We start from the raw sequence: 27,279 nt of genomic DNA, 5'->3' as shown, positions 1-27,279 counted from the left end.
GTAGACCTTTAATCCCAGCAGAGGCAGAGAGGCAGAGAGGCAGAGAGGCAGAGAAACAGAGGCAGAGAAACAGAGGCAGAGAAACAGAGGCAGAGAGGCTGAGAGGCAGAGAAAGAGAGGCAGAGAGAGAGGCAGAAAACAGATTTCTACAGGCTGTCTCCGTGAGTTTGAGGGCAGCCTGGTCTACAGAAGGAATTCCAGGACAGTCAGGGCTGCATAAAGAAACCATGCCTCAAAAATCCAAAAAAGAAAAAAGGAGAGAGAATAAGAAATAAAAAGAGGGAAAGAACGAGAGAAAAATCTTTGTCCATTTTATTTCTGACAGAGAATTGGCATTTAGAATATAGAAGAAACTAAAACTGTAAAATATCAAGAAAATAACGCAATTAAAAATTAGACTATAGAACTAAGCACAGTTTTTTTTAAAGAAAAAGTACAAATTGCTAGAAAATACTTTGAAAGGTGCTCACTGTGCTCAGCCTTCGGGGACATGCAGACTGAAGGCACCACAGCTCCCTAGTTCACCCCAGTCTAAATGGGCATCACCAAGACTAGAACAAACACTCATGTACAAGTGAGGAAGGCTATGCTTTTAGACTGCTGTGAGGGTGTAAGTTACTGAGTCCACTTTGGGAATAAGACTCAAGGTTTCTTAAGTTAAATTAAAAAGAAAATATATAAAAAGACAACCCAACCCAGCTCTCTCACTTCAGGCTAAACAAATCCATATCCTGCTTCACTGGCACATGCGCATTCAGTGCTGCCATCGTCATGGTCACCAGGACATGGCATCAACTGTCTAATGGATGATGAAAATGTGGTCCATACACACAATGAAAGTCCTTATGGCTATAAGGAAAACAAAAGCAATGTAATTTCAGGTAGATGTGAGGAAGTTGAAAACATTAAACTGAGTGCCAGGAAAGAAATGCTGCAATGCCCTCATAGGCCAGGCTTAGCTCTTTAGTTCTGTGCACCTGACATGGAGTGCCTGAAGAGGGGGTAATTAGCATGAGTCTGGGGTCAGGAGAATATAGGTAAGATGGAAGAAGGTGGTGCTATTGGGAATGGAAAGGATTTAACAGGGAATTGTATTAAGAGGGTAAAGGGACATAAAGGTATGGGGGGGAGGGCAGTTAACCAAAATAAAGGGGATATGGAACAAAATATGGAAACCTACTATTTTCTAAGTCAGTTTAAAAAATATAAAAATACTTAATAGAGGGTGCCTTGCATTTCCAGATAATCTGCTCCCAGAAGCAATGAGACGATACACAAGAACCGCAGAGGCCTCTGCAGGCACTCCTGGTCAGGGAGGCACCGGAAATCCCAGTGCGACATGTGCTTCTGCCTTTCTTGTTTGTCCACCAGAACTGTAGTGATGAGACCACATTGCTGAACACCACGTACCTTAGTTGTGTATAACACACAGAGAAATGAGATGAATCTAAGATGAAAATCTCCTTCCTGGTCGCTAGCTATCCAAGTATTGAAAGGTACTAGGTTTCCTCACATGTGAGCCTGTGTGCATCTTCACATGTGAGCCTGTGTGCATCTTCACATGTGAGCCTGTGTGCATCTTCACATGTGAGCCTGTGTGCATCCTCACATGTGTGTCTGTATGTTTCCTCACATGTGAGCCTGTATGCATCTTCACATGTGTGTCTGTATGTTTCCTCACATGTGAGCCTGTGTGCATCTTCACATGTGTGTCTGTATGTTTCCTCACATGTGAGCCTGTGTGCATCCTCTCAAATGATGCCTGCCAAAGGAAAGCTTCATAACACTGAAATATAAATCCCTTGTGATTTTCCCTTTGAAAATAAGAACATTTGTTTTGGTGAAGGAAAAGAAAACACTAAGTTTTTAAATAAAAGTAGTAAGATATGATGAAAGGTTGTGTGTTTGTTTGACATTTAGTGGATGGATTATAAAAAGCACTGGTGTGGAAAACTTTTGAGAAAACCTGTAAAAGTCACTGCATTTACACTGTTACTAAAACTTTCTGAAAGTTGCATTCTTCTCTTCAGATGCTCAGAGACAGAGCACTCACTCAGGTTCTGTCACCCGCTGTAGGCCATGCTTGCTTTTAAACTGCACGTGTCTTTTGGAGAAGACAGATGGAACTGGAGATCACTATATTAAGCCAAATACACTAAACTCATAATGATAAACACCACATGATCTCTTTCATGTTATGCTGGATGGTCAGCTTGACACAGATGAGTAATATGGAAGGAGGACTATTAACTGAGAAAAAGTTGCAATTAGATCTACTTGTAAGGCATTTTCTTACTTATTGATGGAGGAGGTCCCAGCCCGTTGCAGGTGAAGTCAAACCTGGGATGTTGGTCCTGGGTTCTATAAGAAAGCAGGCTGAAAAGCCATGATGAGCAAACTAGTAACCAGCACCGTCATGGCCTCTGCACTGGCTCCTGCCTCTAGGTTCCTGCCCAGTGTGAATCCTGTCCTGACTTCCTTCAGTCATACACAGTCTAGGAGTCTAAGTCAAAGTTGGGAGAACTCGAGTTTTGGTCATGGTGTTTGATCACAGCAACAGCAATCATAACTAAGAAACATGGAAACTGTGTGTATGTGTGTGTGTGTGTGTGTGTGTGTGTGTGTGTGTGTATGTGTGTGTGTGTATGTGTGTGTGTGTGTGTGCGCACGAGCTCGTGCACACACATTGTTGAATATACACCTATGTGTGTGTTTCTGTGTATGTGCTAATTCCTGAATATGCACATATGACGCATAAATGCAACATATGGACTATGAACAGGGAGGAAGTCTAGACAAAGAGAAGAGACTAATGGGTAGGAAGAGAAGGAGGAATAAAAGTTGAGGCATTATGAGAGAAGTAAAATGATATTTATCTAAATATATGTATGTATATATACACATATAGATATACATTATAATGAGACCCATCACTTCATATACCAAAAATTAACACAAAGCAATTTAATAAATAATCCAGAATCTATTATCTAATTATATGAATTTAAAACATGCATCTTTTATCAAACTAAAATTACATTTTCAAGACAGGAAAAATTGAACATCCTCTACATGAAGTTCAGAAACAGGAACTGTGGGAAAAATCATACCTCATCCGTGTTGTAGATTATCTGGAGGCCTGAGGAAATCATCTCCACCAGGTAAAGGAGGAAGAGTGAGACTGCGTTTATCTGAAAGCAAACAGCAGCATTTAAAGGGTAAAGGAAAGAATGAAAATATTACGCTATGAAATTGAATACATGCTGTCATTTTCTCCAATAGTGTCAGATAAAAATAATGTCTTCCCCATTACTAAATAAAAGAGACATGAATGTAAGCTAGAACACAAAAGCCTGTACTTCATAGGAAATGCTAAAATCCATGCTCACTGTGCTGGTTAACACATGACTGGGTCTGAGAAGGCTCTCGGGAGAATTCTTAGCATGGTTTCTCTAACATTTCTTTCCTTCAGTTTTCAAATTTGGAGTCTAAAGTACTTCTTTCTGGAATACTTTCACCCCTGAGGAACTAGTATAATGACATCCATTTGAAATATATGTAAATGAAAAAGCTATTTAAGAAGTAAGACATCACACCTCCACCAACACATTATAAACAATAAGGAGCACGTCTCAAGAACAGTCTCATTCAAACAGAATTTATGAAAAAACAGAACATGTTACCTATAATTATTGATATGCTGTATAATTTAAAACCACTTATTAAAAGGTGTTATGAACACATGAAAATAGTGGTCTGTTAAATATATGCTTTATATGATCTAAACAAAAACAATGCTTCCTAATATAAAAGATTATGATAGATTATATAAGTATTTCACATCAAGAACTGGGAAAGCACAGTCTCCAATATGGACACACTCTGATGATTAATTTTCAATGTCAGCACCTGGATTGCCTGTAAAACACTGTCTGCAGATGTGGAACAAAAACGCAGAGAAGTGCAAGTTCTTGCTTTCTCTACCAGAGCTTAGACACTCGTCTTCTGGCTTCAGTGTTACACTCTGTGTTCTCAGCTTGAGAGCTCATGACTCACACATCATGCACTCGTTCCCAGCTTTTGGCCCGTTAGCCTCTAACTGAGAACCTTGCTGTCCGATTTAGAATGGGCATCACTACTGGAATCCTTGCTGATCCTTGTAGAAAGTCCGCTGTGGGCCTTAGCATCACTGGTCATGTGACCAGCCAGGTGCAATGGTACCTGACTGTGATTCCACCACTCGGAAAGCTTGAGTTCTGCTACACAGTGAGCTGTACTTACTGAGACCATATTTCGCAGAAGAAATTTAAAAAGTTACATGAGCATTTCCCCAAATATTACTCAAGTCTGACATGCCTGGTCTCAAGTACATGTGCTTCTTGCCCTCCCTCTCCATTGGGGTCTTAACTCTGAAACCATTTGGTAATGTGTCTTTGGTAATCCAAGAAGACAGCAACAAATGGTTCTCAAACATCGTATCTTACAAGATTGCATTTAAAAGTGAAATTTGAAGAATTGCTTAGAGTTTGAGGATGAAGAATTGTTCTAAACTTCAATGTGGTAATTGTTACACAACTCAGAATATGCTAAAAACACACAATGGTACATCTCAAATGGATAAACTAGATGGTATTCTAATTATATTTCAATGAAACTGCTATTAAATAAAATTTAGGAATGATGTCAGCATACTGTAAACCTGAGTTAGAATGAAAAGTAAACAAGATAAGTTTGTGTTTCCATGGAAAGGTGACTAGTTCCTAAGGGTATTGGTGCTTTGTGTTCCCCTAACTTACCTCTAGTTTTCACTGAGTAACAACAGGAAGTTGGGGCAGAAAATTACTAGTGCCTTTCAAATCCTTGGACAAAGCAGCACTATGCTAGTGGGGTTCTGTGTGAATGGGTGGGGGGGGCAAGGGGGCAGAGGGGCGGTAATTTGCGAACTGGCACAAGGCATGATTGAACAGGAGAAATAATTTTAAAGGTTCTTAACATAGCAGGTTAGCTACTGTTGACAAAAATTGAGTATTTGAAAATAACTATTAAGAAAGACTTTGAATGTCTGCTATACCAAAAATTTTTAAATGTCTAAGATGAATAATGTGCCAATTACCTTGATCTAACCATTGCATCTATTTATTGACACTACACACACCATGAATAAATATATAGAATACCTATCGATTAATAACTTGTTTCATTATACATATTCCCATCCAAAAATTAAAATAGTAAACATGAACAAAAGGAAAAACACTGTAATTCTATTCTTTTGAGTGACTACTCTTTTGATGTAAGCTCTGTGAGACGTTTAAAGCCTTCTTATAATTTTAGGAATCCAAAGGATTTAAACTTTATTACATTTTAGCTTTGTCCAATGCACACACATACAGCACAGCACATGAGCAGAGTCAGCGGCCAAACTTCTGGAGCTGGTTGTGCCCTTCCCAGGTTATCAGATTGGATGGCAGGTACCTTTATACACTAGGTCATCTCACTAACCCAAAGCTTATTTGTTTAAAGGCAAATTAAACTTGTACACATTTTATTTTGATTTTAATAATCTGTAATAACATTTTTAGAAAAATGCATTTTAAGCAATAATCATTAAAAACAGAAACAAACATATGTCTCTGTTCTATAGAAATAGGGCAAAGCGTATTCTGCGCTTGGAGACAAATACTGAAGTTTGGATTTATAAACAAGCCTTTTTTCTGAAGGTCTGTCTCTGCCTTCTAAGTAGAAATAATAATACGACCGACTCAACTGATTCGTTGGTTCAGTGAGATATTTACAAGAGTGTGGAGAACTATAAAAAGAAGAAACTCCAGCTGGAAAGATAGCTGAGCAGGTAAAGTGCTTGCCATGTGTGAGGATATGAAGATCCCCAGAGCCCAAGCTGGGTGTGTGGTGCCCTCATGTAACCCAGGGCTGGGAGACACAAGACAGACAAGATTCCTGGACTCACTAGCTAACCAGCCCCATCTAACTAGTTAGCATTAGCCCACTATCTCATGTACATGTAAATACACATACATACCACATAAGTGTATATATATATATACACATATACATATACATATATACACATATCTATGCTCTTGTCCATGTGCACACTGATAAAGCACAGTACATGAGTGGAGGTCAGAGGCCATATTTCTAGAGCATATATATACTTGTATGCATATATATATATATATATATATATATATATATATATATATATACACACATCTATATGTATATGCTTATGCATGTGCCTGCACACATGTAAGTGTATGTATACACATTAAGTGCAACTGTACACATACAGAAAAAGCGCTTACACTTAATAAGAAATATATGATTAATGAGTATCTTATTTCAAAATAGCAGAACACACAGGTAAATAAAAGGAAAATCTGTTAAGAATAGTGTATATAATATGTATGTTTTTACAAACAAGTCATAGGATATCAAGCTTAAGATACACAAATGTAGGAATGACAATAAAAAAATTAAAGAAAAATTCCATGGTACATTCTTATATGCATAGAACTTAGCAAAACACAAAATTGTTGTATCTCAAAAATGCTTGTGATATTCCCACAGAAGTATTTAGCCTTATTAAAGATATATTAAAAAATAAAATAAAATGACTCACCTTCTAAATAACTGATATACCCCTGTTGACTGCCTTTTGTTTCCATGTGGAGAAATTCTTTTAAATATATAAACAAGCTTTAATTACTGAAGGAAGAGAAGGCATCTACCTTCTAAAGAGAAATGACCATCACTCAATGGACATGGCCTATTTTATACCACATGACAGAAATTCCTCAGCCCTATCACTAATGAACACTCTTTTCCATTTCTAAGAAAGGGGGCAACATTCAGAACGTAAATAAAGTAGTTTATAAAGAAGTGCAAGCACCCTCAAACATGCCAGGATATGGAATGTGAACAATAGAAGTAAATCTTTAACTTGTCTTTTACCTGAAGATGGCCATACTCTTCATAGGAGAGCAGCTCATCCCCGGTGTGCACACTGAAAACAGAGTGAAGGCACGTTGTGGGCCGGGGATCTTGCTTAAACTGCTGGACCTGGAACCAGAGACACAGTGTGAATGATGGTCATCCACATAGTCATTGAACATGGAGACAGAGGTCTAATGGGGCAGGGAGTACGCAAGTGTGGCTGCAACAATTTGTGGCAAAGCACTAAACATGACTTGATTGAGGGTTTTTATAAATATTTCATTTATTCCCAGTGTGTGTGCATATCTATGTGTATACATCTGTTTATGTGTCTACATGTGGGTAGGCATACATGTAGGACACATGATATTGAAGCTTAGAAGACAACTTGTGACAGGCAGTTCTCTCTCTCTCTCTATCATGTGGGGCCAGGGACTGACATTATGTCATCAAGCTTGGAGGCAGACACGTTGACCTGCTGAGCCACCTTGCCAGCCTATCTTATTTAATTCTGAGTAAAATTTATGTTTCTATGTATAACAAGAATCCAATGATTGTACTTAACTATACATTTAACTGCAAATATTTAACTTGCCAGGGAATTGAAAAGTATTTTAGACTATATTCTACTGCAGTTCAGTATCCAAAATTCAAATTCTCTTATCTTTCCTGAGGATAACACATTTTTCCTATGGGACTATAAATTGTTTTAGTTTCTCCTACATTCATAATTACAGAAGTAACAATTCTATGAAGATATAGGGCACATTTTTATTTACTAATTACATATCATTTCTTTTTCTTGTTTTTTTTTTTTTTTTTCAGTTGGCTATTTCTTGCTATGTTGGCCAATCTGGTCTCAAAAAGCTGGAAAGATGTACTTTTCCAGAGTACCCAGGACTATGGGCAAGAATTCCTGCCTTAGCCATTGTAGATTACCAAGTATAGATTCTAAAATATCCAACAGATAACTCCAAAGACAAAAAACATTCATTTTCTTTCAGGGCCTGCTCAACTGAACTTGAGTAGCATTTACTGATGCCAATGATGTGCCAACTATAAAAGAAGAATAATGAAAACAAATAGAATGACATAGAGTAAGCATTTTATTCTCTTTCCAAAGAGTGATGCTAATACAGCTAAATTTGTGTTCCCACCTTAGCCAATTCAGTTGAGGACACATGCTCATATTCTTTTTCAAAAATTTTTTATTAGATACTCTCTGTATTTACATTTGAAATGTTACCACTTTGCCTACCCCCCTCCCCCTCTACTTGTCTTCACAAAGGTGCTCTAGCTCCCAATCACCCTCTCCACCTCAGTGCCTTGGCATTTTCCCACATTGGGAAAACGTGCCCTCCCTGGACCAAAGGTCTCTTCTCACATTGATGCCAGACACTGATATCCTCTGCTACATATGTAGCTGGAGCCATGGGTCTCTCAATGTGTGCTCAATGCTTGGTGTTCTAGTCCATGGGAGCTGTGGAGGATTTGGTTGGTCAACAATGTTGTTCTTCCCATAAGGCCACAACCACCTTCAGCTCCTTCATTCCCCCCACTCCCAGTACCCTCCCTGGGGTCCCTGTGCTCAGTTTGATGGTTAGCTGCAAGCATGCTCAGCTGCATGACTCTGGCAGAGACCCTGAGGAGGCACCCCATCTGGTTCCTGCCAGCAAGCACCTCTCAGCATCAACTATAGTGCTTGGGCCCTGTGGCTGCAAATGGGGTGGATCCCCAAGTGACATGCTCACATTCATAAAATTCTCATTCTTAAAACTTTATCTGAGCTAAGTGTGGTGGCACATACCTTTGATCCCAGCTCTTGGGCAGCAGAGGCTAGTAGATTGTGACTTCAAGGCCAGCCTGGTCTACATAATCAGTTCCAGGACAGCCAAGGTTAGATAGTAAGACCCATTACCAAAATCAGCAGCCAACCAAAGAACTAACCAACTAACCAACAGAGAGACAGTCAATACCACTGTCTGCTACAGCAGGGGAGCTGGCCCTGTCCCTCATCTACTGCAGCACTCTTGAGAACGGGTCCTGTACCTTGCCTAGGCAGCATAGTAGTTCTAGCCCTAAATATAAGGGTTGCAGGTGAGCTAGGCCCAACAGTGTGAGCACAGAACTGGCCCCACAAATTGTCTGTCATATGGCTATGTAGGCAAGGGAGTTATTCCTTCCACCACACTGCTTACCCATTACTGCAGGTGGCAGAGCTTGCCCTGGGGTCTTAAGAGCAGGAAGGTCATCCCTGCCCCTCACGGGGCAGCATAAGAGCTGGCCTTGAATGTAGGAGCTGCAGGTGAGTCAACCCTGACGTGTGAGGGCAGAAGAGCCAGCAGGCTAACCAGCTCAGACACCTCTCAGGTCTAGATCCAGGGCTTTGAATTGGCCCATCACAACATCTACCTCATTGATGAACTGCTGGAGTGCACGAAGGGCCTGTTCTACAGATCCAACACTACAGGATCCCATGACACAAGGCAACAACAGGATATTCGAGAAGAGTCCTAGTAAGGTTTTCAGTACTGATCGAGTAGCAGAAGCCAGAAGGCTCAGATCAGACCAAAGAGTTATTGTAATGAACATCCGCAAAGAAGTGTGGACAAAACAGTATACTGTGTCACACTGTGCCACACTAAAGCATCTAGAATGAGGGTTTGTTTCTCTCTCCCCCTCTCTCCTTCTCTCTCTTTCTTGTGGGGGAGGCTGGGGGTAGATACAAGAAGAGAGGGAGATTAATAGAATTGGGGTGCATGATGCAAAACTAACAAAGAAACAATAAAAAGTAAAAAACAAAACAAAATACAGAACAACAACAGTCCTATCTGCTAACTCAGTCTACAGAAAAGGGGAAAAGGTCTTCCTCTGGGTACAGGGCACCAATTGATGCCATAGCAAATGGCCAGTCTGAAAACATACATACAAGTAACATAATACAGTATGAACAGGTAGTACTTGTATATTTATAAATATGTATGTTAGGTCAGGCTGTCCAAATATCCAGAAATGAGCTCAGACTGGACTCAGAAAAATTTGGGGCAATTAGATAAAAACCAGCATTCTGCAAGAACTTATAATACTGGTTCTCATCTGCCCAAAGGAGTCAATTCCCTAACATCTGACAGCAGGAACACAGGGTCAGTTCCATTGACTTGCACCTGTGTTTGCATATCACAGCTTATCCTGTCCTCCAGGCTTCCTCAGTCTCTACCCATAAGTACACACTCCAAAGCCTCCACACTAGCACGGTGGCTTCTGACATCCCCAGGCTTCCCTCCTCCCAGATGCCCATTTGTTCTCATTATAAGGGCAAGCTTATTCTCACTATTCTCTCTCCCTCATTTCTCTCCCTCTCCTTCTTTCCCTCCCTCCAATCCTGACCCCTCTCTGCCCTCTCCCCACCCCAGCTCCATCCTTTACTCCCACTTACTCTGTCTCTTTATCTTACTGTCTGTTCTCCATCACTTGCTCTCACTGTGTCCTCTAGTCTCCTGCTTCCCTCCTCCTGGCTGTGCCCAGGCTGCTGGCCGTGCCCAGGCTGTCAGCCATGTGCAATATACTTCTTCCTCTCTGCACTGGATGCTTCCAGATGCCTCTGGATCTTTTCTCTCTTTTATCCACAGTAAAAACCTTCCCTTAGTGGAATGATCAGGCTGGCGGTTTCTTTACTGTACCACTTGCCCTTTGCAGACAATATGTATGTATTAATGAAATATATGCATATGATTAATATATGTATGTGTATAATTTAAAAACAAGGCCATGGATCTGAAAGACAGCAAGGAGAGGCAGATGAGAGATTCAGAGGGACTCTACTTTCCACTTACAAAGTAGCTGAGGAACTCAGAAAAGGCGAACACTCTGCCCTCACAGAACAGAAGCATAGGCTGGAACTACACCACCAAACGCCATGCCTTCCTTCTGCCATGATTATTATCTCAAAGAAATAAACATTACTCTAGAGACCTAACCAAAAATATGGCTGAACTGAAACAAAATCCATGTTCCCTACGTTCCTAGTTTTCTCCGTTCCTGACCCCAAGGAAACACTTCTCAGAAGATTTCCCTCAGTGCATCCAGTCTTCTCTCAGCCATGGCTGAGTTTCCAGCCCCGGCACTCAGCATCTATTGCCCTCGTAAGGCACACCAAGTTTCACGTTCGCAATTTCTTAGTTGACATATATCCCAGGAGCAGCCCCTTGAGAGTCTTCAAGGAACTCTCAAACTTCCCTGTGAGATCCACAAGCCAGGCTTCCATAACTACATTTCTTTCAATACTTTTGGCTTCCAGTCCCTCAAAGAATAGCACATTAAACCCTGGGCGCTCAGAGGCTTTGCTAGCCAGAAGCACCATTTGCTTCTATAGTCCTCTCTTAAACATGGTCAGCTCTAGTACATCAGTAACTCCATTCACTGCTGAGTGTTTCTGACCTCAAATTTTCTTGTGGTGCTCTGGTAGGACATGACATAAACCAAATTAGTGGTGGGGAGATGGGTTTATTTACCTCACAGGTTACAGCCCAACATCAAGAGAAGCCAGGACAGGAAACGAGAAGCAGGAAATGAAGCAGAGACCATGAAGGAATCACTGCTCACCCTCTGGTTTTCCATAGCTTGCTCAGCTTGCTTTCTTACATAGACAAAGACAACATCCTCAGGTAACAATGCCCACGGTGGGCTGGGCCCTGCCACATTAATCATTAAACACAGACCAAACTGATGGAGGCAGTTCGATTCCTCGATAGAGGCTCTTCATGCCAAGTGGTTCTCTTTGTGTCAATCTGACAACTAACCAGTACCCCTATTTCTTGGGGTCTAACAGGACGAGGTTTTTGTCAGGTTAATGAAGTCACTGCTGCAGCTGACAAGATGATACTTGTCATTTGTCTTCAAGACATGCAAGAACCCAGCAGGAGAGTGTATTTCTAACCACTGTGTCAGGGGAAAACTAACCCCTAAATGATTAAAGATGTTCTCATGGGGAGTTATATAATGGCTTTGAATTTCAAAGCTGTTAAAAGACAAGCAATTTAAGATTTCTGAAAAAAAATATTCAAATTCGGAAGCTTTGAAAATTAATGAGGTATGTTGTATGTCAACTTCAAACAAAATGTACTCTTGAAAACAGTCAAGAAACAAACTACATTAATTGGTATTTTATGGGCTACTTAGCATTTGCCAAGTAAAGATCAAAAAAAAAAATGATTAGAACAAATTTTTCTAAACTATAACTATCGGAATTTTATTTTCCTTGTGTTGTGAGTAAATTGCTTGTTTGGGAGTTAGTTTGTCATCTGTTCTTAATTTATAGCCTTGAAACATGAATCTAGAGGAAAACAATCATCCCATCCTTATAACTGTGCTGGAAGAACACATTTTGCAAAGTTTCAGTATATTTCTAATTGAATAGAAACGGCTAAGCAGCATTTTAACCGAAATGAAGCACAGGGCATCACCACCATAAAGAGCTCCAAGCTAACCAACTGCACATCAGCTGTGAAGCTCCGTGTGTTCTCCACAAGAATGATCAAAAAACGACTGTCTACAGGGTTTCTGCTGCTGTGATGGAACAACATGACCAAAAGCAACTTGGGGAGGGAAAGGTTTATTTCATTTATACTTCAAATCACGGTCACCGGCAAGTCCAGGCAGTGGACACGGGAGCTGGTGCAGAGACCGTGGAGGGATGCTGCTTACTCACTTACTCCCTGTGGCTTGCTCAGCCTGCTTTCTCATAGACCAGGACCACCAGCCCGAGGTGGTACCAACCTCAGGGGCTAAGCTCTCCCCATTAGTCACTAAGAAAAGGACCACAGACTTGCCTACAGGCAAATCTGATGGGGCCACGTTCTTACTTGTGGTTCCTTTTCCCAAATGATTCTAGCTTGTGCCAAACTGACATAAAACTAGCCAGTACAAGAGTAAACAGAATATTATGAGGAAGACATTAATAACCAACAGCCCAGACAAGATGATAAAACACAAAATGATACTGTTTTATATCCTTCAAATCAAGGACAATTCCATGCAATCGTGTCAACTTCCCGATAAATGTAAAATATCTTCTAGCTAGTGTTTTTACAAGAACAGCAAGAAGCATGGTCCACTGAAAGAAGAAAAGCTTAGATTTTCAATATTATAAATTTATTTCAGAAGCTGAACAACATAAAGCTTTAGAGCAAACAGCACATTCACACTACAAACAGGCTTTGTTTTAGTGGTTTAAAAAAAAAAAAGGTGAAAAGATAATTATATCATGGTTTAAAGGCCTAAAAATGTGTTTGCCACCAAGCCAGACCCAAATCATGGTGAAGGAAAGAACTGATTCGGGCCAGGTGTCTTTTGCCCTCTGCATATGCACCAGGGTACATTCGCATCACACACACACATACACACACACACACACACACACACACACACACATACACACACAAACATACATATACACATACACACACACACACACACACACATGCACATACACACACACATACACACACAAACATACATATACACATACACACACACACACACACACACACACACACACCATAGCAGAAGAGATAGCTTAGCAGGTAGAGGTGCTTTGGCTAAGCAACCTGAGTTCCCTTCCTGTGCCTGGTTTGGTGGGAAGTAAGGACTTCTGCAAGTTGTGCTCTGTATTTCACACATGTGTTTTGGCGCAGACATGCATATTTGTTCTTCCATAGATCATGAAGAAATGGTTCATCCAGCAGGAAGAGAAATAAGAATCATGAAGGTTTAGATTACTTTTCTCCTACTCAAAACTATGCTGATTTCAAACTGAAAAGAGAACCTAGGATCTTGTGCCAAGAGCCCCACCCGCATACTGTAGCCATTTTGTTCCAAGCCCACCAGCTATTTCATATTATTGCTATAACATGCCTACTAGACATGGACGCAGAACAAGGTCATGCTGGCCACATCCCCTGTCACATTCTGTATGCTATGAGGTTTGTTAAACTTAAGAAATTCCACAACCATAAGTTTCATTTAGGACCCATCAAGTTAAAGATCAATATGAACTTTTATGTCTAAAATGGCTTGAACCAGGGCTGACTGACCCACTCAGCAGCACTTCCTGCATTTGTTTATAAGCTCACTGTGGCTTTTCAGTTTTAGCCTTTGTAAGCTGGCCCTGCTAAATGTTTGGCGCACAGCTTTCAGCTCCCGAGTCTGAGGTTGTTGCCCTGGTGGATCAGTCTTTTGGTGTGTGTTTGATAAACCATCCCTGTCTGACTGACAGCAGTGTTTGTACGGTTTGTGTGGAGGCTCCTGAACCCCAATGGTAGGAGTATCTGTAGGGAACTGCCTTGATTACAAGTTGCAGTAGGAAGACTCAGCACATTGGGGGCAGCACCATCCTGAATCTGAATAGCATGAGAGAGGAAAGAACTAGCTGTGTGGGACCAACAGGCAAGGGGGTGCGCATTCTCTTTGCTCTTGCTTGTGGGCATGGTTTGACTTCTTGCTTGACTTCCTGCCTTGACATTCCCAAAATAATGGACTGACAGCCAAATAAACCCCTTTCTCTCCCAAGTAGCTTTTCCAGGATATTTTATCACAGAAACATACATAAAACTAAAACAACTACCTTCATCATGTGTCTATCTGAAGCAGACCTGTTACTGGGTTTGGGAGGCAGGGGCAGGTGGATCTCCATGAGTTGGAGGCTAGCCTGGTCTACAGAGTGAGTTTCAGAACAGCCACACTACAAAGAGAAACCCTGTCTCAAAACAAATAGCAAATAATCAACAGAAAGATCAGAGATGCAGCCTGTTGCCTTTTCCTCCTATGAGGATGGTGATTTAGCCCTTAACTGAGACCCGTCACTCCACTGTACATCTCCTTCACGGCTGTACCAAAGTGTGCCCTGTCTGTATGTGGTCTGTGACCTAAGCTGACAGTGGAGTACAGGGAGTATGGAAGGTCAACTGAAGAATAGTCCTGTCTCTGTAGCTATAGGGTATTTCTCATCCAGGCTGAAGTCAAGTGGTGTGGCTGCTCTGGAGTTATCTATGCTGTTATGTAACCTTTCAACCATGGAAGCAAACACAGTGAAGTCAGAGGCTTGCCAAGTTGGACCTTAGCAGCACTATACTTAGTTCTGCTGTTTATATCCTTTCCGGGGTAGTAGATGTCTGTTCACATCTCTCCAGCAAAAGTCTATGCAACATATGGTAAGAGACACTGATCTAGGTACACTGTTCAGTCTCAGAATCAGTCCCTCATACTCCATGCAGATTACAGTAATATGTTCCACGTTCCTACTCCCAAAAGATATAGGTATCAAGAAAGGTTATGACAATAAGAAACTGACAGAATTGTGGTATACACAATGCTGTCCAGACCCATTCTCTGAGCCACCATCTTCATGAGCTTAGCTGTGCTAACTGAGGAAAGACCATCAGACCTGGGCTTATTGACTGGTGATAGCCCATTGCTGAAGTAGATACAAGGGAAAGAGAATCATGGGTTCCCCATCCAAGCATTCAACTGCAAATCCCTGCCAACTACTTCTGTGAATTCTACCTGATTGCAAATGGACTCAGAAAATAGCTAGAACACAGGCGCTGGGAAGGACTAGGAAGAGGCTCCATCTATGTGGCCAGTGGAGAGCCATTGTTCCTGTTGGTGCAGACCTTCAAGCGTAGCTGCTGTAGGACCACATATAACCCTGTCCATAACCCTCCACCCACTGCTCTGTATGCAGCCTAATAAACCCACAGGTTCCCCACAGTAAACTTTACTGGACTATTTCAGTTTGTCATCAAGACTCTAGAAAGAAGAGAAAACATTGTTTATGTTTTCTGCAGAGAACAAATTTTAACAAAATAAAAATGTAAAATGATTTAAGTCACCACTTATTTTAATGGTTTACATTAACAATAGAATTACATTAATGAATTAATAAAAATTAATTAGAATGACATTAATCTTTAAATTTGAATAGTTTAAGTTAAATTCAAGCTGTACTTAAAAGAAAATATAATTGTGATAACTATTTGTTAAAAATAAAGAATATTTATAATGTGCAATTACCAACCAGCTAATCACACCACAACATAGGAAAGAGAACTTTACGTTATATCACTGTCTTCCATTTGTTAATCCCAATTATGTCTGCCAGATTGTTTAGCAAGCACATGAAATTCAAGGCTTTTACAATACCTCCTAAAGAGAAATGCTGACCTTATAAAGACAGCTGGCATGCATGAAAGAATACTTGGGAAGTGAACAGTACTATCACACTGAAAGAAAATAACCATAACCACATTATTAATGTATGCCATACTAGTTTAACTCTAGCAATCTAAACTACAACATGTAACTTCTCCTTTAGCATCTAAATAATCTTTGCAACAAATATCTAGAAAATCGGATCTCAGTAAACAAGTGATACCTTTGTTGGATGCCCCCCTTTCAGCTAGTATCAAGAACACTTTTTCTTCCAGCTAATGATACTGTCACACTCTGTTGACAAAATAGAATATATTTTAAAGTTAAGACTTCAAAGATAATCTTACAAAGATCTGCTGCCACATTTGAAAACTATTTCCAAGTGGAAGTTAAAACAATGTATCGCTGCTGTGTCTGCGCAGGTGAAGCTGGAGACACACAATGTATCACTGCTGTGTCTGCGCAGGTGAAGCTGGAGACAACTGAATGGCCTGGTCTAAAGCAGACAGAAGCAGGACACTGCAGGACCAGGCCCCCAAGCTCTCTTTATGCTGTTTCACTCTCCTCACAGGAACTGTATGAAGCAGGTATTACTGGGATTCCCATTTCACAGATAAAAACCAGAAGCACTGTCCCATTTCCTAACGCTGTTTTCCTGGCTTCTTTGCATGCAGATGGATAGACGTTATACTTTCTGGTTTTGTGAGACAGGGATTCTCTGTGTAGCCCTTGTCCTGGAAGGAGCTCTGTTGACCAGACTGAACTAGAATGTAGAGATCCACCTGCCTGACTCCCAGTACTGGGATCACTGGTGTGCCCCACCACACCCGAATGAAATACTCCCAGTACTGGGATCATTGGTGTGCCCCACCACACCCAAATGAAACACTCCCAGTACTGGGATCATTGGTGTGCCCCACCACACCCAAATGAAACACTCCCAGTACTAGGATCACTGGTGTGCCCCACCACACCCAAATGAAATACTCCCAGTACTGGGATCACTGGTGTGCCCCACCACACCCAAATGAAATACTCCCAGTACTGGGATCACAGGTGTGCCCCACACCCTAATGAAACACTAGACTTTAAAATTTCCTTTTGTCATAGAAATTCACACAACCAAAATATAACATTGTGCCCTTTACTAAAGGGTATTCTTTAAATAATAAGTTGTTTAGAACTATAAATATTTGTCAGCTTTCCAGGAATATGGATGATCATCAGAGAGACAACAAATCTAAAACACAAATTCGAGCCTGAGCAACAATTTTCAATCATCTCACACTGAAGGCATTAAATCCGAGTCAGGGTTTCAGAGGCTTGGGTTGGAAGGGAGAGGCTGATTTGAACTGTAGGAACTGTCCTAGGATGTGGCTTTACCTTTTCAAAGTACATTCTTCAGAATGTGGTGCTGCGGTACTGGTTAAATTCATCCTGTGGAATGATAGGAGCACTGCAGCCCGAGCGCTTTACCTTATCAGCCTGCCGCATATAGCAGTAGAGAATTCCGCGCATACACTTGATGGCCGAGTGCTCCAGCTCATGGGTCCTTCCCTTGTCATCATCGATGCGCCTGGGTGAGAGAGATAACTCAGGAAACAAATTGGAATTGCATTTGAAAGGGGAGTAGAGCTTTTGATAATTAAGCATTTGACTAACTGGCTAATCCTCTGTTCCGGTGACATCTACCAATTCTGTCTGTGAAATTTCATCTTCCCAACAGATGCACAAACGCTACAATTAGAACACTCACGGGAACGCTGGTGTGGCTCTTACCTTGCTTTGCAGGAGTGAGTCAATTCTGGGGGGAGGGAATTTTCTAAAACGATCTGGCTAAAATTTAAAGCTTATTTCGAGATTAGAAAAAATTCACCCTCAATCATTTTAAATTTACTGTTATAAAATGCAGACAACCTATCTCATTATGATACATAACTCCCAGTTAGATTCAAAGAAGCAAATATTAAGATAGGCACACACTGTCTCTGCTGTGCCCCGCACGTTAGCCTTCATAGATTCACTCAACTAGACGCACACCCATCCAATGACACATACAGCGTATTCTGCCATGACATGTCAAGGCTCAGGTTTTTATTTAAAAATCAATTGCTCATATTTTACTTCTCTTGAAAATAACAGCTAAAATCTAACCATTAAACTAGATTAAGAAGTTAAAAGTTTTTTAATGAATGATTTTAAAAGGTAGATGAGGTAACCAGAAAGAGTCAATGCTAAAACGTAGGCACGACACACACACTCATTGTTTCATTTCTGTGAAATATCTGCAGGTCAGTCACTGCCACTTGATAAAAATTACCCCATGCCTCCTTAAATAAAGCATAGTAATTTCTGTAGATTTCATACACATAGAATGATGAATGTTAGAAAAAGTAAATTATTCAAGACTCACAACATTGAGCTTCAATGCGGGCCTTAAAGTAAACGTGTCCTGCCTCTGTCCCTCTGCTGCATGTACTCTTTTAAAGCAATTTTCTGCCCCTCCGCTATTTCAAAACTTTCAAATGTGCAAAACATTAAAATAATACTGCAATAAATAACCCTTTATTCTTTACCTAGACTCACTTAGGATTAAGGATTATCTTGTTGTATATTCCAGAAGTACGTCTAATTTTTCTCCACTGTTTGAAAGCTACAAACTTGAGAATTTACTCTACACTCAATAGCAGCATCTCTAGAGGGGAAAAGGAGGCCATTCTCTTATATAACCATAAACAACATTATCACATTCAAGACTCTTCAGAGGTGATGGTATATTATGAGATATACAGTCAATACTTTAATTTATCCAACGATCTCCAGAATATACTTTGAGTATTCAGTTAAAGCATTACTGCTATAACATGAGTCCATCTGAGTTCCTCAGGGAATGGACGCAAGCTCACCGGTAAGCGAGTGCCAAGGCCCAGGTGCCCGCAGCACAGTACAGACTCTCGTGCACTTTGGACTTCTGATCTTCCCCACATGTCTTCGTAGGAAAGAGACCTGTCGTTGGACTTTGATACATCAGCATCGTTGACTTGACTACCAAGACAAAGAATGAATGCACGATCAGTCCTTCCTCTTGGTTTCTCCATCTATTCTTGGAAGTTTTATTGTTTCTAAACTATGCCTTAGCATAAAACTTTTGAAGACGTTAAACTGCTTCCTGTCACTCTGGCCAAGAGCAAATCCATACTGCATGAAGTTATCTTTATACTTGTGAGGAAAGCTTTCAACCACTTAGCGAATTCAAGGTTTGGATTTATGCTGGTTAATGTTAACATATCCAAATCTTATTAAGATAATATCAGTCAAGGAAGAAAAGAGAAGCTTAACCAAAAAACAGGGATATAATATTTTTGTTAAATTAAGTTACATAAGGGACTTAAAGCACATGTACACTAAGTGACTATGTGACAAGGCCAGTTATACTGGATTCTGAAAACTAACTGATCCACAGTGGGGACGAAGAAGGAAGACCACAAATAGGTCAGAGCCCTGTATCTGACTAATGACGGCCATTTGCCAAAGGGAGTTCTCTTACTAAACTTACAGGTGAGGAATATGTTTAAATATCAAAAGTAAAATTCCAGGTTTATATAGCAAGGATGGCAAGGGTAAATGAGTGTGGCCATAGCAAGGGTCTGAAATTGGCGCTCTCCTCTCTCTGATGGGGTCATGTGCAGAGAAAATAAATGTACTACATTTTGTTATTTCCTGGAGTATATTTTATTTCTGTCAAATTTAAACAAACACTTTTCCTAAAATGCATTCAATCAATGTAATCTAGATTAAGATATAACAACCTTCTTTTCTTATCTTTTTTCATTTAAACAATGTAAAGACATGTTACTTATATATAATGGGTTCACTATGATATTTTGATGTATACACATACTGTATTTGGATTAGGTTCAATATTCCCTTCTCCCAACCAGCCTTCTTCTACTTTATGCCTCCTTCTCACATTCATTCAAGTTGCTTACAAGAATAAAGGTGAAGGTTTGCTTACGGGAGCCTTGGCACCTGACCAGTGGACATATGACTGAAGTGTCTCTCCCTCCCCTATAAACCAAGCCTCAGGCAGGGGTGGGGTTCCACAAGGCCCACTCCAGTCCATGGCAGGGTGTTAAATGTCCAATCTTACACAGCTCTTTTAAGTTTAAGTTCAAGAGTGCAACAGCTATGTTGTGTCTGGAAGAACGTCTTCCCTTCCACTCCCTACGACTTCCTTTTCCCAGCTCTGATTCTTAACACGTTGCTATGTTCCTCGGTTATTTCCTAAGACAAGGCATCTTCCTAGCTCCCCCTCCTGATGCTGAGATCAGGTATGGGACACCACACTCAGTAATCTCAGACTAAACAAATCTTTTTTCAGAACACTTATTATCTTTCTCCTGGTAAAGAATTGGTTCCCCACAGGGCAAAAGTAAATACTGGCAATTTCTTTTAAAATGACAATTAGTCCTGTTTAGATTGTGGTAAAGATAACAGGAAGTGCAGTATAAGAATGGAGAAAATAAGCTCAGATAAAGCTTACATGGGGTTGAAAAGACAAAACGGAAAACCATGCTTTGGGAGATGAATGAAATCTTATATTCTTTACCACAATAGGACAAGAAGAAGTAAGGTTGCAAAAAAAAAAAAAAAAAAAGAAAAGAAAAGAAAAAAGAAAAAAGAAAAAAGAAAAAAAAAGAAAAGAAAAAAATCAATAGACATTTAAATTCCTGGTCTGATAAAAAGGAAGCATTCTATTCACAGTACTTCAAAGTTGCTTACTCACACTTGACACATTGATCTTGGATAAACAAAACTTAAAATCAAACTAAGCCAACGAGCAAACCCAGTGGAGGAACCTATCTTGTTAATGGAGCATAACCTGAAACTGTGTCTCCTGCTTCAGTGAGTTAGAAACTAACCACATACAGATACTCAAGCACAGACTCAGGAAACAACAAAAATATACTCAACTTCTGAACCCTATTAAAGTTGGTGTGGTAGCACACACCTTTAAGCCCAATACTCAAGAGCTGGAGGCAGGAAGACTTGTGTCAGGTTGAGTCAGCCTGCTCTACAGGGAGAGTTCCAGGACAGCCAGGACTACACAAAAATATGCTGTCTGAAGATACCAAAATAAATAAGTAAGTACAATATATTAGTGCTCAGGAAAATTTAAATACTAAAAGATATTGGTAACATAAAATTATTCATGGGCCAGGTATGGCCTCCCCTTTATAGTCCCGTATAGACACACAAGAATATACAGATACTTACATGGACAAACTGCCCCATCTTCAAATTACAGAATAATACCTCAACACAACATATGAAATAAGACCAGGGAACACAGAATAACAGTCATCAATTCTTACCAATTCTGTAATAATGATCCAACTTATCCCATAGAGTTTCATTATCAGGTCTTGGAAGATTAATGCTTTTAAGAGGTTCATAAACTGAGCCTAAAGAAAAAAAGAAAGAAAGAAAACTCACCAAATTAAGTCATTCTTACCCAGATAAATGATGAAAATTTCTAAAATAAAAAAATGAAGAAGCAATAATCAGCAATGTAATTTTCAGTTTCATTTCTGGATGACCCAATTGATTCCTGGGGAAAATTTGAGTAAGAGCAGAGAAGTCTTAAACAAACATAGAAAAACCCTAAATGTTGTCCTACCATCAAGCATTCCTGACCAACAATGTGCTGTGAATACAAGGCCTAAACAACCAGTACTCCTAATGCTCTGGAGTGATCAGGAGCTAAATTTCTCATCAGTGTAATAGATCTAAGTACAGTTCTTAAGTCTGGACCATGCTATTTATGCTAATAGTAGTCAATGGTCAGAGAAATTATCACACTTCAAATGTCTCCAACCAGATAAGGCTCACAATCCCCAGAGCCACACAATATAAAGAAACTCAGTGATGTTTCTGTGGCTCACACCCCAGAGCCATTCACTCTACATTCAGTTATGTTTCATACAGAAAATTTTAAACTTCCAACTTCTCTTGCATTATTATCTTGACAACAAGCAAAACTCACTGCTTCTATTTCTCAGTCATGGAAACCATTCTAAGGCACACTGCTCAAAAGATACAAAAATACAAGAATCACAAGAGTACAGAAAATCAAACACTGGACTACGCACTTTCTCAGCTGCTGCGAAAAGCACTCAGAAATTATAACATCTCAAGGTCATAATTAACCCATCCCAAAATCTAGATAATATGAACCAGATAGTTAAAAAACTCAGTAAAAAACTTAACTTATATTTACCCAAGTTGAATAAATGGCATTGACATACATTATTTTTAAATTAAATAAAATCATTTATGCTCATAAAATTACTATGTCTGATATGTTGATTTAAAGCCAGATTAGGACTGGGAGATTTCTCAGCAGGTAAGGATGCTTTCCTCAGGCTTAATACCCGAGCCCTATCTATGGACTTACATAGTGGAAGGAGAAAACTGACTCTTACTTGTCCTCTGTCCTCTGCATGAGGCAGCATGGTGTGACTGCCACTCAATAGAAAGTTGAAGCAATATGCTCTAAGTTAAGACATTTTCTAAAGGTTATTAATAATGGTACCAATTAGAATGGCTCCATAGTAAGGAACATAGACATTTGCAAACATACACCGATCATTCAGAAAAACTTTCATCCAGCTACACAGGGAACAAGAGCTTGGTTTCAACCAGTGCCATAGCTAATGGCAGATGTAAATGTAAGCAAAGCTTGTCAGCTGGGATAGAACAATGGGTCCATTACTATTAGTAAGGTATTTAAAGTTTTGAGAAACTACACATTCCCAGTGAAGTTGATCTACTAAGAGAGAAACACTGGATGCAGTGATCAGAACACGTAAGCAAGAATGTGTAACTTAAGGACAGTGTTGCTTAGGGGGAAAGAGGATGAGCCAATAACACCTTGTTTTTACTTAGATATTCTCTTCTAGTAAAAGTAATACTTTACATTATACGTGAAAACTACAATTATCAAAATTTGAATATATGAGCCTGGAGAGAAGACTCAGATGGTAAAGCAGTTAATATATAAATATAAGGACATAGCATGGGATCCTCTAAAACCCAAGTGAAAAAAAGCGGGGATGACACTGCATTTATGTGATCCCAGAGTCAATACCATACAGTTTGTATCACTACTGTTCTGTAATACAGCTTGAGGTCAGGGATGGTGATTCCCCCAGAACTTCTTTAATTGTTGAGAATAGTTTTCCATATCCTGGGTTTTCTGGTATTCCAAATGAATTTTCAGATTGATCTTTCTAACTCTACAAAGAAATGAGTTGGAATTTTGATGGGAATTGCATTGAATCTATAGATTGCTTTCTTCAAGATGACCACTTTTACTATATTAATTCTTCCAATCCATGAGCATGGGAGATCTTTCCATCTTCTGAGATCTTCTTAGATTTCTTTCTTCAGAGACTTGAAGTGATTGTCATACAGATCTTTGACTTGCTTGGTTAGAGTCACACCAAGGGATTTTATATTGCTTGTGACTATTGTGAAGGGTGTCATTTCTCTAATTTCTTTCTCAGCCTGTTTATCCTTTGAGTAGAGAAAGGCTACTGGTTTGTTTGAGTTAATTTTACATCCAGCCACTTTGCTGAAGCTGTTATCAGGTTTAGGAGTTCTCGGAAAGGAACCAGGAAAAAGGATAACATTTGAAATATAAATACATAAAATATCCAATTTTTTTAAAGTGCATGGCATTGGTAGAAAGACAGGTAGGTATATCAATAGAATAAAATTGAAGACCCAGAAATGAATCCACACATCTATGGTCACTTGAACTTTGACAAAGGAGCTAAAACATCCAGTGGAAAAAAAGACAGCATTTTCAACAAATGGTGCTGGTTCAACTGGCGATTAAGCATGCAGAAGAATACAAACTGATCCATTCTTATACCTTGTACAAAGCTCAAGTCCAAGTGGATCAATGGCCTCCACATAAAAGTAGATACCTCAAACTAATAGAAGAGAAAGTAGGGAAGAGCCTAGAACACGTGGGAACTGGGAAAATTTCCTGAACAGAATACCAATGGCTTATATGCTCTAAGATCAAGAATCAACAAATGGGACTTAATAAAATTGCAAAGCTTCTATAAGCCAAAGTTCATTGTCAATAGGACAAAACAGCAACCAAAAAATTGGGAAAAGTCTTTACCAACTGTACATCCGATAGAGAGCTAACATCCAATATATGCAAAGAACTCAGGAAGTTAGACTCCAGAGAATCAAATAACCCTATTTAAAAAATGGGGGACAGAGCTAAACAAAAAATTCTCAACTGAGGAATGACTGAGAAGCACCTAAAGAAATGTTCAACATTCTTAGTCATAAGGGAAATGTAAATCAAAACAACCCTGAGATTTCACCTCACACCAATCAGAATGGCTAAGGTCAAAAACTCATGTAACAGCAGATGCTGGCAAGGATGTGGAGAAAGAGAAACACTCCTCCATTGTTGGTGGGATTGAAAGCTGGTACAACTACTCTGGAAATCAGTCTGGAGGTTCCTCAGAAAATTGGACATAGTACTACCTGAAGACCCAGCAATGCCACTCCTGGGCATATACTCAAAAGATGCTCCAACATACCATAAGGACACATGTTCCACTATGTTCACAGTAAGCTTATTTATAATATCCAGAAGCTGGAGAGACCCAAATGTCCTTCAACAGAGGAATGGATACAGAAAATATGGTACATTTACACAATGGAATACTGCTCAGCTATTAAAAACTATGACTTCATAAAATTCTCAGGCAAATGGATAAGCCTAGAAAATATCCTGAGTAAGGTACTCGAGTCACAAAAGAACACCCATGGTATGCACTCACTGATAAGTGGATATTAGCCCAAAAGCTCAGAGTACCCAAGATAAAATCCAGACCACAAGAAGCTGAACAAGGAAGACCAAAGTGTGGATGCAACAAAATACTCACGGGAGGAAATACAGAGACAATGTGTGGAGCAGAGACTGAAGCCAAGGCCGTCCAGAGATTGCATCCCATATTCAGACACAAAACCCAGACACTATTACAGACGCCAAGAAGTGCTTGCTAAAAGAAGCCTGATACAGCTGTCTCCTGAGAGGCTCTGCCAGAGCCTGACAAATACAGATGTGGATGCTCAAAGCCAACCACTGGGCGGAGCAAAGGGTCCCGAATGGAAGAATTAGAGAAAGGAATGAAGGAGCTGAAGGGGTTTGCATCCCCATAGAAAGAGCAAGAATATCAACCCCCAGAGCGCCCAGGGACTAAAACACCAACCAAATTGTACACATGGAGCGACCCATGGCTCCAGCCACATATGTAGCAGAGGATGGCCTTGTTGGACATCAATGGGAAGAGAGGCCCTTGGTCCTGTGAAGCTTGATGCCCCAGTGTTGGGGAATCTCAGGGCAGGGAGGCAGTAATGGGTAGAAGGGTGCGGGAGCACCCTCATAGAAGCATGGGGGGATGGGATAGGGGTTTTCCAGAGGGGAAACCATAAAATGTAAATAAATAAAATATCTAATTAAAAAATCCTAAGGCAGCTTAGTGTAAAGTATCTTGCATTCTCTTGCCAACACTGACTTAGCTCTCCACTGACCTTGGCCCATTTTTCTACTGCAAACCACATATAAGATGCTGTACTTCTTAATAAACTTGCTCAGCATAAGCCATCAGATATGGAAGAACTGGTACCACCTTTTCTCGCCCCCATTTCTCCCTCTCAGGAGCTTGTCACAGAAGAAGGACTTGCTGGCTGGTCCAGGGCACTGTCCCATCTCCCCTGCTTGAGGACAATTGAGAACTGAAGGAACTGATCCCTGGAATGATCACCTGACATTAAAGGATGGAGAGTATTTAAACAGACTGCAGAAAAACCAGAGGCAGTCTTACAGATCACCCAGGAGTTCCCTCCAAAGACCCCCCATGTTATCGATGCAGCCGTGCTGTGTGTGCACAAGCGTGCCTATGCAGCGGCTTGGAAGCCATTCTACGTTAAGACAGAATGGGAGAAAATGAATCTGTCCCTAGACTTACCCTAAATAACTAACAAAACTTTTCACTGTTTTGACTCTTTATAAATTATATTTGTTTTATGCTATTGTTATTTTCATTTTTAACCTTTTTCTTTTTGGCATGCCTAATTTGAGAATGGGTGTGTGTATGTGTGGAATCTAGTTACTGGGACACACAACAAAAGGACTAGTAAGTATATATTTATTACCTTAAATACTATTATTTTCTTAAAACCTATTGAGATGGTATTTGGGAATCTATTAAATGTTTCAAGAACCCTTAAAATGCTATTTGTTTATATAGAATAACATTCAAAGGAGTCATTAAAGCATTGTTAAACTAACAAATTTTACACTAGATACACGGGCTTTGGTAATGATTTCCTTCTAAAAGAGGTTCTGAAAGAAATAATCTGTTTTTTAATCAAATATATCAGGAAAACTATATAAAGTGCTTTATGTTAATCAAAATATTTCTCAGTTAGTCTGGAGATGCTCAGTAGGTAACGTACTTGTCATCCAAGGATGACAACTTGACTCCAGATCTTTAGGACCTCAACAAGTACACGGTAGCATCTGTAGTACACATTCTTACAGAGAGACCTGAGCAGAAACAGGAGAACACTTCCCAACCCACTGGCAGGCTAGGCTAGTAAGTGCAGCTTTGAATAACAAGAGACCCACTTCAAAAATGCCCAAGAATATCCTCTGACAACACTAATAGCATATACTCCCATGTACATGTATGTATGTATGCAAACACACTGACATACTCCCATGTGCATACATGTATGTGCACAAACAGACTCACATACTCCCATGTGCATGCATGTATGTGCAGACACATCTACATTCTCACATGTGCGTGCATGTATGTGCGCAAAACCACCCACATATGTACATAATAAATACCTCTAAGTACTATACACTTAAATTCTCTTGTTAATTATAAATTTCATCTTCAGGATGTTCTAAATATGTAAATATTACATATATTTAATAAATCTATGTGACGCATGTTAAATGATGAATAAATATGTCTATAGAAGTTTTAAATTTTGGGTTCATAATGA

At 39.9% G+C, this 27,279-nt stretch overlaps 1 protein-coding gene across 2 annotated transcripts in view; it reads right to left on the bottom strand.

The window, feature by feature from the left end:
- Positions 1-27,279, bottom strand: part of PHKB (phosphorylase kinase regulatory subunit beta) — a 180,146-nt gene that overhangs the window by 127,239 nt on the left and 25,628 nt on the right. For both annotated transcript variants that reach the window (XM_080936981.1, XM_080936982.1), the window contains exons 2-6: positions 21,540-21,629; positions 19,071-19,209; positions 17,641-17,740; positions 6,976-7,083; positions 3,111-3,191 (exon numbers count right to left, since the gene is read on the bottom strand). In XM_080936981.1, the coding sequence (XP_080793107.1) occupies positions 3,111-3,191; positions 6,976-7,083; positions 17,641-17,740; positions 19,071-19,209; positions 21,540-21,629 (518 nt within the window). The remainder of the gene's footprint in view (positions 1-3,110; positions 3,192-6,975; positions 7,084-17,640; positions 17,741-19,070; positions 19,210-21,539; positions 21,630-27,279) is intronic.

The sequence above is a fragment of the Micromys minutus genome (genome assembly GCF_963924665.1).
Source record: "Micromys minutus genome assembly, chromosome: 24".
In the NCBI taxonomy this organism is placed as follows: Eukaryota; Metazoa; Chordata; class Mammalia; order Rodentia; family Muridae; genus Micromys; species Micromys minutus.
Note: the sequence above shows the minus strand (reverse complement) of the source record. Positions and strands in the feature narration are given on the sequence as shown.